The 11,711-nt window shown below is 40.8% G+C and overlaps 1 protein-coding gene across 1 annotated transcript; it reads right to left on the reverse strand.

Moving 5' to 3' along the window:
• Window positions 1–61: 61 nt before the first annotated feature.
• ACRALDRAFT_1082149 (uncharacterized protein) lies at window positions 62–1,713 on the reverse strand. The gene is made up of 4 exons (XM_071019263.1): window positions 1,280–1,713; window positions 1,041–1,196; window positions 889–955; window positions 62–810 (listed from the first exon to the last, which is right to left on the reverse strand). Exons 1-4 carry the CDS (start codon window positions 1,378–1,380, stop codon window positions 718–720), a joined length of 417 nt encoding a protein of 138 aa, XP_070874748.1. The 5' UTR covers window positions 1,381–1,713; the 3' UTR covers window positions 62–717.
• Between the last annotated feature and the right edge of the window lie 9,998 nt (window positions 1,714–11,711).

An 11,711-nucleotide genomic window follows, 5' to 3' on the forward strand; every position in this document is an offset into this window, starting at 1 on the left:
CGACATTGACGCTCAAGCTGAAGCGACGGGAGGAGGCAATTTGAATACAACTTTCCAGTCTGTTGGCTGGCTGGCAAGGTCAACTTTGCACATATCTGCCGAGATTTGAATCTCGCGTACAAGTCATTACTCAATTAAACCACTACGTCGCTCCAAAGGCATAGACAGCATAAGCATAGCCTTGACTCTAGCCCGCCCCCCCCCCAGACTACCAGCGAGGCACGGGTCTTCGCGTCATTACCGTCCTCCACGGAAAACAATACACTATGGCTCTGTCGTGCATGTGTGCGTTCGTGTGGTGCACATACTTCGAAGCCCAGAAACACCTTCGACACCTGCTGGCCGGCCGATGAAAAAGACGAAAAGAATGATGTCCCGTCGCACTTTATTCCCACAAACACAGAATGTGTCCGCCACCCGCTGCGATCTTACCACCACACCTCGTCTGTGCACTGCCGCTCGAATAAAACCCCACAATTTGGTATCATGACCCAAACCCAAGAGGAAGAAGTCTAGCCCATTGTTTTGTTGTCGTTGGCCCCGTGGCCTTGAAAAGCGAGCCTCCCCAAGTACATGGAGAGGAAAACCCAGAAAGAGTCCGTTGTTTGTCATGTTTCGCGTCGTTCGTCGGACCCTGCGCCGATGTATGGCCCCGTGGAACCCCGGAATGCTGTCGTTGTTTCGCAAGCCGGGTTTGTCGGGGACAAATAGGGGCGCTTATTTGGTGTCGTCGCGGATGAGCGCCACGATCATACTGTACAGGTAGAAGAAGAAGAGGAGCAGGTGGAAACCCAGCTTGATAAAGGATTCCTGTGTGCCCGGTTAGTTTCCTGAGGCTGATCTTTAGGGGCCCTCCGCCCCCCAATCCAGTCCGTGTTTCGACTATACCTTTTTATGAACATTGAGCTTCCTGAAGATCTCGGTGGCATCAAGGAGATGGGTGTTGTCAAAGATCCTAACGTCTCGGTCAGTTTCACCCTACTGACAGCAGGCAGATCGCCCGGCCGCAAGAAAACCAAGTGCAAAAAGAGGGAGCATACTTCTTGGCATTGTATGCGATCAGAGGCAGGTTGAGAGCCAGAGGCAGCCAGTATCCGTTGATGAGGAACATGAAGGTGAGGAATGCATGGACGGCAGCTTCGGGAATGATATAGGTGTTGAGCCGGTTGCAGAGGTCGATGGGGTTGATGTAGTCGCTGCAGAGGATAGGTCAGCCATTACTGAAGGCCAGAGAAGCCTCTAGCGAAGTGATCCCGATTTTTCCCAGGGCCAGACATACCATTCCAAGTCGCTGTACATGATAGTGAAGAAGACCTGGAGGAACAGGTTGACGGCGTTGATCAACACCGCGAAGAGGTATAACCACGCTTCGCCGGACATTTTGACAAAAATGCGTTACGTGCTGGTTTCGACTAGGGGGGACGTATGAAAATTGGCGATTCGGCGAACTCGGAAAATTCAAAGTCGCAGCGCGATGCTGATGTTCGGCTGCTCGACGGGGCGTGGATGGACCGATCGATGGGAAAATAACAATGTTTGCTACGATGTACTTCGTACAGCTAGTCAGGAATAAGAAAACGCGGTGTGGATGCTAACAAGAAGCAGAGACACCGGGAGGCAGACGTTGGGGGCGTGAGCGGAGGGCAGCTGATGATGATGAAATGGAAGACTTTGTGGTGGACTCTCCTTTTCTTGGTCGGACTCGGGCGGCGGGCTGCGGATCCTGAAAGTGACAAGAAGTGACAAGCTCTGAGTGCGGCGCACGGGCAGGGCAGGCAGCCAGCAGCCACGGCAGCAGGGCAGTATGTACTTTGTACCTTAGATAAGGCTATCGCCTTGAATTTAGTCGCGCGGGTGCAGCCCTAGCCCCACCTTTTGTGGCGATGAACGCGCCAAACAACACGAGACCTGGCGCTTGGGCCACCGTTGGAAAAGTCGGCTGCGACTTTAGGTGGCTGGGCTATAGTGTATAACGAGGTGGCTGGTAACAACGTACTTGAAGTACGTACCGCCGGAGGAATGCGATCCTGTTGAACTGAATGAAAGAAAACCCACTGTCATTGGGCAATAATAAGTTATGGCCCTATATCGGAAGGATAATTATCCGAAGGGTATATCTTATAATATATTTAGACCTAGTATATAATTTTCCTTAGTATACGTGGAAGATAGATAATATAACGCTTTTACCTCTCTTTTACTTATTTAAGATTAAGTATAATAGTTATAAGCCCGGGTAGTAGATAAACGCTAGTAACTTTTAACGCGACTATTACTTTATAATTAAATACTTATCTTTCTTTTTTTAAGTAGCCTATTAGCTTTTTAACTCGGTACTAAGCCTCTAACCCCTTACTAAAAGCTTATCCGAAGATTATCGAAAATAGACTTAAAGGATTATAGTATATCGATACCACGCCTAGAATCCACTAATTAATAGTCGGATTAGATCCTTAAGCTGCAGAACGCAGCGCGCACCCTGGAGGTCTAGGAACTCGTGGATCCCGATAAACCCGATCACCTAGACGATATCCTAAAGCGTACTAAGCCAGAAACCCTCGATTAAATTCAAGAGCGTTTAACCACTTAAGACGATTAAGGAAGACTAGTGGCTCCGGATAAGAATAAAGTCTATAAAAAATATAAAGTCGGATATAAAGGTGCTATAATTAAAAACTAAGAAATTTAAGGTATAATAAAGTCGTTTAATAAAGTCCGTTAACTAATCTATTAATTAATTAAAACCATAGCGTATACTTAGGCCTAGAGTGCCGCGATTTAGGTATTCGAGGATAAGTATAAGAACTAGCAGGATAATAATACCGTAGATAAAAGTAGCACCGAAAACCATATCGTAATCTGGAAAACGTTCTTTAACTAATAACTAATTAAGGAGCTAAAAAAGATCTTCGTACTAAGCCCTCTTTATACTAAGGAAAAAGTTAGATAAGTATATAATCGCTATCTTAAAAACGTATATTATATAAACACTAAGATTAATCCCTAGTATACCGAATAGGCAGCTTTTCTCCGACGCGTAAGATATTATAAGGTAGTTAACGTTAAGGGAATAACTGCTATATATAACTTCCTTTAAGTAGTCGGACACCGCTTTAGCCTAGTATAGGCAGAATCTAAGCGTTAAGAGCTAGTCCTTAAGGAGATTAATAATAAAGGTATATAAGACCTTTTAAGTTATAGTCATGAATTTCTAGCGATTTCTAAGGCCCTAGCTATTAATAGAACACGCTATCGCGTATTTACTATACTAGGAGAAAGCTCGGATAAGGATAAAGACGGTAAAAGGAAACACGGTAAAGGTTCTCCTTATCCCTATAAACGAATCTACTAGTAGAAACCTAAGTAATGCTTCCGCCTAGAGTATACTCTAACCGGGAAGAATAATAAGCCTAACTATATAATAAGCGAGCGTAATATTAAGGAAATCCGGAAAGAAATTTAATAGCCGAAATAAAAGAATTTAAAGGATAACCTAGTAAAGAAAGGCTAGAGTCTAAGCTCGGAGAGTAAAGATACCGCTAAAGGAAGCTACCCTAGGAAAGTTATCGCGACGATCCTAGACCTAACGCTTCTCCACGATAAAGAGGAACCTCCTTTAGTCTTTTCCACGCTTAGAATCGGCGACTATCCGCTCTCGAAGAGCACTCTTCTTAATAATTACGGCGTAACTTATCTTATTAACTTAGTCGATCTACTTATTAAAGGATCGTTTATCCTATACGATAGTATAGTCGAATTAGGTATAACGGAATTTCCGATTATTAGGAAGGGTAAGAGGATCTTTAAGGGTTTATTAGATAGGGGACTAGGTGCTTTAAAGGCAGACCTAAAGCTTAACGATATAATCGTTATAAAGGGATTCTATACGAATATCGTTTCGGAAGCTTTATTATATAAAGTTAGTATCTAGTATTCTGGGTTTGACTACTTACTACGCTATAGTATAGCTAACGATAACGTTATCTTACTAAAGTTAATTCGTTAATATAACGTCACGATTCTAGAGTATAAATAAATTTCTTCTTACTCTTCTATTCCTATAATAATCCAAGACGTGATTCTAATTAGTACTAACTTTATCTTTATACTCGTTATAATAATAGATCGGCCTTTAAAACTAAAGATTTATAGGCCGTTAGTAGATAACCTAAGACCCCGAGTCGATAAAGAATAACTATAGTATTTAAAAGCTGGCTATTTAGGTCCTAATACTCTAAGAGAGCTTATTCGTAATATAAGGAATATATTAATTAAGGGAACTAAGCGGATAGATTACGAGGTATGTTTATATATATAGGCTATATAAGTCGTATCGCGGAGATAATCCGAGCACCGCTTACCTTAACCCTTTTAGCGTATTTATTAGGACCTCTAAGAGCTACCTAAGAGCTATAACGGTATACGATATCTCCTTATAGTAAAGGACGAATATAGCGGATAGATTTACGTGATACTAATTATATCTAAAGACGGCGTTACGATTTATAACGCTTTAATATCTATCGATAATTAGGTTATACGATAATTTTCGGTTCCGATCTATAAGATACGTAGTAATAACGAGCCTACTATAATATATATATCAGGAAACACCTATTTTTAATAGTGGTAGCGCTTTTAAGGAATCGAAGCCGAAGTCGTACCCTTATATACTTATAAACTAAATAAAGGATCGGAATAAGCCGGATAAGAGGTAGTTAATAAGTCGAATATAATACTTACCGGAGTAGGATTACCTGAGTTTATATAGCTAGAGAGTATAAAGGTAGCGGCGAAAATTACTAATATAAGTCCTTTAAAACGCCTAGGATAGAAATCCCTAATTAAGGTCCTAGATTTATGGTTTAGGAATAATACGCTATTACCGATAAGAGAGTATACCACCGACCTACGCCCTGATTAGAGTATATTACGCGTATATAGATACCGTGCTTACCCCTTAGAAAGGGATAAAGAGGCGGGAAGGGATAAGAAAGCGTATAAAGTTAAGCCGAGGGCTTATATTAGATACCTAGTAGGATATATCGCCTATAATATCTATAGGATCTAGATCCCTTAGCTCTAGAAGGTTATCTTAACGCGTAACGTTTGTTTTAATAAGTATATATTTTATAACCTAAAGCTCGAAGAAGAATTATAAATTAAGGAGGCAGAGATAAAAAAGTGGATTATACTCTATGAAGAGGAAGAAGAGAATAAAAATATAGAATTTATCCCTTAAATACTGCCTCTAAGGACGTTAAGCGTAACTTCTAGAGAATAAGCATAGTCCGCGGGTTTAAACTCGGGGGTGGAAGTAAAGGGAGTATTAGAAACGGACGCCGATACGCGGCCTAAAAAAGATCCTAATATAGACACTTAGTATATACCGTCACGAACTATAGCGACTAGACTTTAAACACCACGGGAAACGCCTAAACCGACTACGCGTATATAGGAATAGGATTAACCCGGATTACCGTAAAAGAAACTAAGGATAGTGCTTAAGACACCTAAGCCTAAATATTAACCTTATCCTTAGAAAGACGACGTAGCGGTCCGCGGTAAGGACGCTAGGCTCGATACGCTGGATACGCCCGGTCTAGAGCTTAACTTAGATCACTTAACGTATAAAGTAAGCGATAGGAATACGTAGACTTCTTCTAAGGTTATAGCTACCCTTAAATAGAGTCACGGTATCACCCTATTATAATTATTAATTCCTCCGATAAAGTCCGATACACTAAAACCCAAGATAAGCAAATAATATATAGAACTAACACGTTCTAGCGTAAGGATCCGTGAACGCAGAGCTTAGGGGAAGGTAAAGACGATTAATCGGAGGATACACGAAGCAGAACCGGAGGAAGACGGAGCCCTAATTATATTCCTTTTATCTAATTAATAAGAGGAATATAAGAAGGACCTATCCGCGTTTCTAGCGTTCTTTTTAACGTTTCTTAGAGTAGCAGATCCTAAGAGGTCCGCTCGGTTAAGTAAAGTGGCGAAGAAGTAAAAGATAATAAGCCTAAGGCTTAACGGATAGATTTACCGGGATAACCTGCTATTAGGGATATTCCATTTAAGGGAATCGGGTAGGACTTAGAGGCGTTAAGGAATACGTTAAGAACCCGGAACCGGCCCTAAGGTTAACCCTAGGGATATCTGAGTCCGAGTTATGTTTAGGATTATTAAGCTAGCCTAAGACCTATAGTCTTAGAGCCTTAGGTTATTATATACCGATCCTAGGGAGGATAGTCACTAGTCCTTAAGTAGGGTGTTTCCCGTTAAATCCTAAGTTAAAAGGGCTTAACGAATAATCTTATAATTATTCCCCCCCCTAAGGTTAGCTTCGTAACCTATTCTTATTATAGTCTTAACGACTCTCTTTACTCCTTATATAAAACCTATAATATTTTATTCGTTCTAACCGTTTACGGGTATAACGATTATCGAGAGTTCGAAAGACTAAGTTATTTTTTAAATCCTACTATTACCCTTAACTAATACCTAAGATACCCCCTAAGCGCACCACTATTATTTATACCCGGGATGCTTCCCCCGTTATTAAAAGAGCCGAAGCCGGGCTATTAGGCGCTAATCGCGAGTAATCCCTTATACCTAAATCAGAGGATAAAGATAGTAACCCCGAATTCGAGATTCGCGGATAAGCTAACCCAGATACTCGTAATCTTATAATAAGACTACTACTTAACTAAGGGACCCCCTAAGTTATCCGGACAGGACCCTAATTCGATATTAAAGACCTTAAGAGCCGCCCCCCCGGCACTTTATTATTAGCGGAACTCGATTTCCTAATTAAGTATTATAAGGACCGCTAAGCCTATAAAAAGAAGGAGAAGCGCCTCCTTACCCTTTAATAAGGGAAGGACCCCGATACCTCCGAGCGTGTCCCTAAAGGGGACTCCCGTAAAAGCTAGTATAAGGTCCCGTAAAAGCTCCCTAAATAGGATAGGTAGTCCTATAACTAGTTCTAGACGTTTATCGAAGAAATTAAGGAGCGCTTTATACTTAACGAGGTTAAGCCGTCTAAAGCAGAGAAGATCTATTTTACCTTTACCCTATTACCGAAGATTATAAAATCCCGATAGCGTGCCTATTATAGGCGCGTCTATAGGAAGACTAAAGGTGCTACCTAGGAGGACCTTAAGACCTTCCTAACCGAGTAGTTAGTTAATAATAAAACCTATAAGATATCTATAACTAAAAAGCTATTCTTAGACTAGATTATATAAAAACCTAATTAGACCTATACTAAGTTTATTAATAGGCTAGACTTATTATTTAATAAGGTATCCCTACCCTTCCTCGATAAGTAGCGTATATAGTTAATCTTAACGAAGCTTAATAAGCCGCTACGTGACTAGATCGTGGCCGCCGGTATCCTTACCGATAATAAGGCGTTAGGTGTTATAGCCTAATAGGCAGAGATTACTTTTTTATATAAGAATAAAGAAAAGACGCCCCGGAATAATCGCCTAAGGTAGCCCCGCGGTAAGAAGCGTAGGCGTAATAGGGCCCCTAATAGGGCCCGCACTATAACTATTCGGCCCTCTATACCTCCTTAAGGTTTTATAGAATTAATCGAAGTAGATAACACGGAAGCCCCCGGGCCCCCTAAAAGGCGTAATAATAGCGGTATTATATACTTCGGCTATAATAAAAAGGGTTATTACCGGAATAAATACCCGAAAAAACCCTTTAAGTTAGGTTAGTTATTAGGATACTCTAATAATTAGAACCCGAATAACCTACCGGTTAATATAAGGCACCCCGTTATTAGATAGGCTTAGGCCTAGGAAGGGCCGCCGTCTTAGCCGTTCTTTACTAGTAAGGGCGCGATTAAGGCAAAGTTAGAGTTACGGTTAAGCGGCGGATAGGGCCGCCGGAGCGCTAAGCTTAACGGAGGCGCTAAGGTTAATCTAATTAACTAAAAAGCCCTGCCTCCTAACCACGGTCCCCTAGGACTATTAAAGCGACTTAGATAGGTTATCCCTAGGGTTAACGTATAGTTTATTAGGTCCTTTAAGACGTATATTAAAGTTATAGATAGTTAGGACCGGACCCGGATATATCCGATTAAGTTTAAGGTGCTAGATATAGACCCCGATAAGTCCTAAGTTATCCTCGGTATACCCTAGTTAGTAGAATATAACCCCGTTACCTCTTTCCGGTCCGGCGAATAGATATATCGACTTTAGCGAGAGGACCTTCGAGGCGTCCCGGGTTAAAGAGAGTTAAAGAAGGCAAAGGAGTATATATAGCTTATTATCCGCCTTATAAAGTCCGGTGCCCCCTATATCGGCTAAGTTATTAGTATAAAGTAGAACGCTACTAAGGATAAAAAGGACACGTTACCTAATAGTCCTTTAATCCCTATTATCTAATTAGACCCGTTATAATCTATACCCCTTATACCCCCTAACCCGACCTAGCTAGATAAAGGGATCCTAGAATATCTTAATCCCGGGCCGTATTAAGAGTTACTAGATAAGGACGAGTTAGGGAACGTTATCCCCGAGCACTATTAAGAGTTTTTAGACGTTTTCGATATTATAAAGGCCGGCTATCTACCCGCCTATTAGCGTTAGGATCACGTAATTAAGATAAAGGAAGGTAAGTCACCCCTATTCGGCCCTATTTACCCCCTAGCCGAGTAAGAACTAGCCGTCCTATAAGAATATATTAAGGAGGCTATAGCTAAAGGGTAGATTCGACTATTAATAAGCTCCGTGGGCGCCCCGATCCTGTTTATACTAAAAAAGGGTGGATAGCTATGTTTATATATAGACTATTAAGGTCTTAATAAGGTTACCCATAAAGACTAAACTCTACTCCCCCTAATATATAAGATCCTTAACCGCCTCGCGTCCTTTATAGTTTATACTAAGTTAGACCTTAAGGACGCCTACTATCGCTTAAGAATTCGAGAAGGGGACGAGTAAAAGACTGTTAAGTGGGTGATCGCGAAGAGTAAAGAGATAATCAGGATAAGGCACTTAGTGATTAGGACGTGATTATACTTAAGTTAAAAGGTAGGGGGTGCTAAAGAGTTAAATTAATCGCTGGCCTTCTTATCCTAAGGGCGGCTATCTATCCTTTCTTATACACGTACTGGCTAGCTTTGGTCTAGTATAAGAGTCCCCGATTAAGTCTATACTGCCCGATTAATCACTATCTATTAGAATATAGCGATAACTCGACTCGTGCCTAGGTGCCGATTATATTATAGCTAGTATTAAGTTAGGTCCCGGACTAGATACTCCGTGGTTATCTATACTCCGCCCCGGTCTAGAACCCTATTATAACTCGTTACTATCCGGTACTTGGATACCGGAGGTCCGGTACCTAATAGGGCGCCCCGTCTCTATGGTTTCCGTCCCGGAAACCTTAATACTAATCTAATATCCCTATATCTTCCTCCGACCCGGTATTCCTTTATATCCTTTCCACCCCTATTATACCTAATAATTCTATCGTGATTCTAGCCTAATCTAACCGTTACGTTCCTCCTTTTAATTACTAATTCCGGAATATTATCCTTTATAATAACCCTATTCTAGTCGTAATATAATCCTTTACCGACTATTTTATTATCCTAAGTCCTTTTAGTAAGGCTAGCCCGTGACTGCCTTTATTATAATACCAGGGTGGTTATTCCTTTTAGTTATAGGGTTACCTTTATTATTCCTTCCGTATAAGTAAAACTAAAGACTAGTCCTACCTAACCTCGTAGATATCCTATTCTGTTTCTCCTACGATCCTATTCTTATTATTTTCCTTTTTTTACCTTATTCTAATTAACTTTACTAGATTAGATAACTAATTTTATAAATAATCCTACGCTATCCTATAATAGAGTTAAGACTAGCCAACGATAGCTTTATATAAACTTATTCTCTTTATCGGCCTGGGTCGTGTCTTATAGCTAACTCCGATCTTTTTATTTTAGCTCGTTCTCTTATTATAGCTAACGTTATTTCGCCTTATTATAAGTTCCTCCTATATCGTTTAACGCGTAGTCAGAACACAGGCTAACCACCGTCATAGCGTCGTTTATTTATTATAGCTCCTAAGAGTAATAAAAAGCGCGCCGCTATTAGCGGTAATAGTATAGCTAGGACCCCTAGTAAACGTTAAAAAAAGTCCGCCACCGCTAACGCCCCGGCTATTAACGCCGCTACTCCTAGGGTAGCTAAACTCGTCGATACTAGTAAGGGTAAGGGCCTTTATACCCTATACTTACGATACGCCGGCTACCTAGCCGACTTAGATTTAAAGGATATAGGCACTATCTTATATAAATCGTGTCGCTATAATACTAGTGCGTATTCTATTATTAGCCTTTATTTAACTCCTTGCTTATATACCTTATAAAGAAATCGGTAAAATATTATTACTACTAGGTTAATAATAGTCGTTTATGCCTTAATATAGGCTTATACTCCCTCCGTTATAGACCGCTCCGTGGTCTATTTAATACTAATTATTAATTAGTTACCGATAGCGGGTAAGGCTACCGCTAAAGTCTTATAGGATATCCTAGAGGCTACTAAGGTGCGGCCTAGCGGGTTTAATAAGGCCTATATTATAAGTACGTCTTATCCCGTGTCTAATTATATACTAATAACTATAATAGGAAGCTACGCTTTAAGCTTAGTAAATCTTAAAAGTTAGTATCGGTAAGTATAAGGCTAAGACTACCTATGGGTTTAGTAAGGGTATACGGGCCGAGCGGCGCAATAATAAGGAAATTACCGCCGCTAAGCAGGATACGTTAAAGCGGGTTACTGCCTTATTAGAGGAGATATTAACCTCCCTAAAGGTCTAGTAAGAGATCCCGGATCTATTAAAGCAGTTCCTAGGGGTTTAGGGCGGTATTACCGCCACGGGATTAGTTACCGGTCCTGTTATAAATAGTAATACCGGGGTAATGCTCCCTAACCTAGGCGCCGGTAACGGCGTCTATAGCACGCCCACCCCGGGACCGTTATCTGCCTAGAAGAAGGGTAAGGCTAAGAAAAAGGCTACCCCTATTCTAGTCGAGGATAACACTATAACTAATAATAATAATAAAGATAAGGGTAGAGATACCCCCTTACCGGCTACCCCGACTCCTCCTCCTCCTCCTCCCCCTTCCGCTAATACGATAGTATAGGAGCTCGATAATAACCTATAGCTAAGTCTCGCCGGCCTCGCCGCCGACTAATTCCTCCTCTTTTTTTTTTTTTTTTTTTTTTTTAAAAAAAAAAGGGAATTTTATTCCTTTTCTTTTTTTTTTTTTTTTTTTTTAATAAAAAATCCTTTTAAGGCACTCCGTGTATCCTTAATCCACTATTATATCGTCCTAATCTAGTCCCCGCCGTGCCGTAGTTATCGCTAGAACGTGTATAAAATATCTATCGATTAGTTCCGCCGGTATATTCCTTATAGGTTCCTAGGTATTATCTTTATAGCCTTAACCTATCCACTTAATAAGATATTTATATCGTTTACCCTGGTAGCGGTGGGCTATAATGGCTTTTACCTTATATTCGTTATCTTTTTATAGTTTAACCGCGATCTTTTACGGTTTAGGTGGTAATCCGTCGCGGGACCTTTATAGCTTAAGTAACGAAATAAGGAACACGTTATATATCTTTATACTAGCGGGTAGCTTTAACCTATAGGCTAGTCCGTGGCTACCCATT

Source organism: Sodiomyces alcalophilus (genome assembly GCF_042370955.1).
Source record: "Sodiomyces alcalophilus JCM 7366 unplaced genomic scaffold ACRALscaffold_4, whole genome shotgun sequence".
NCBI classification, from domain to species: Eukaryota; Fungi; Ascomycota; class Sordariomycetes; order Glomerellales; family Plectosphaerellaceae; genus Sodiomyces; species Sodiomyces alcalophilus.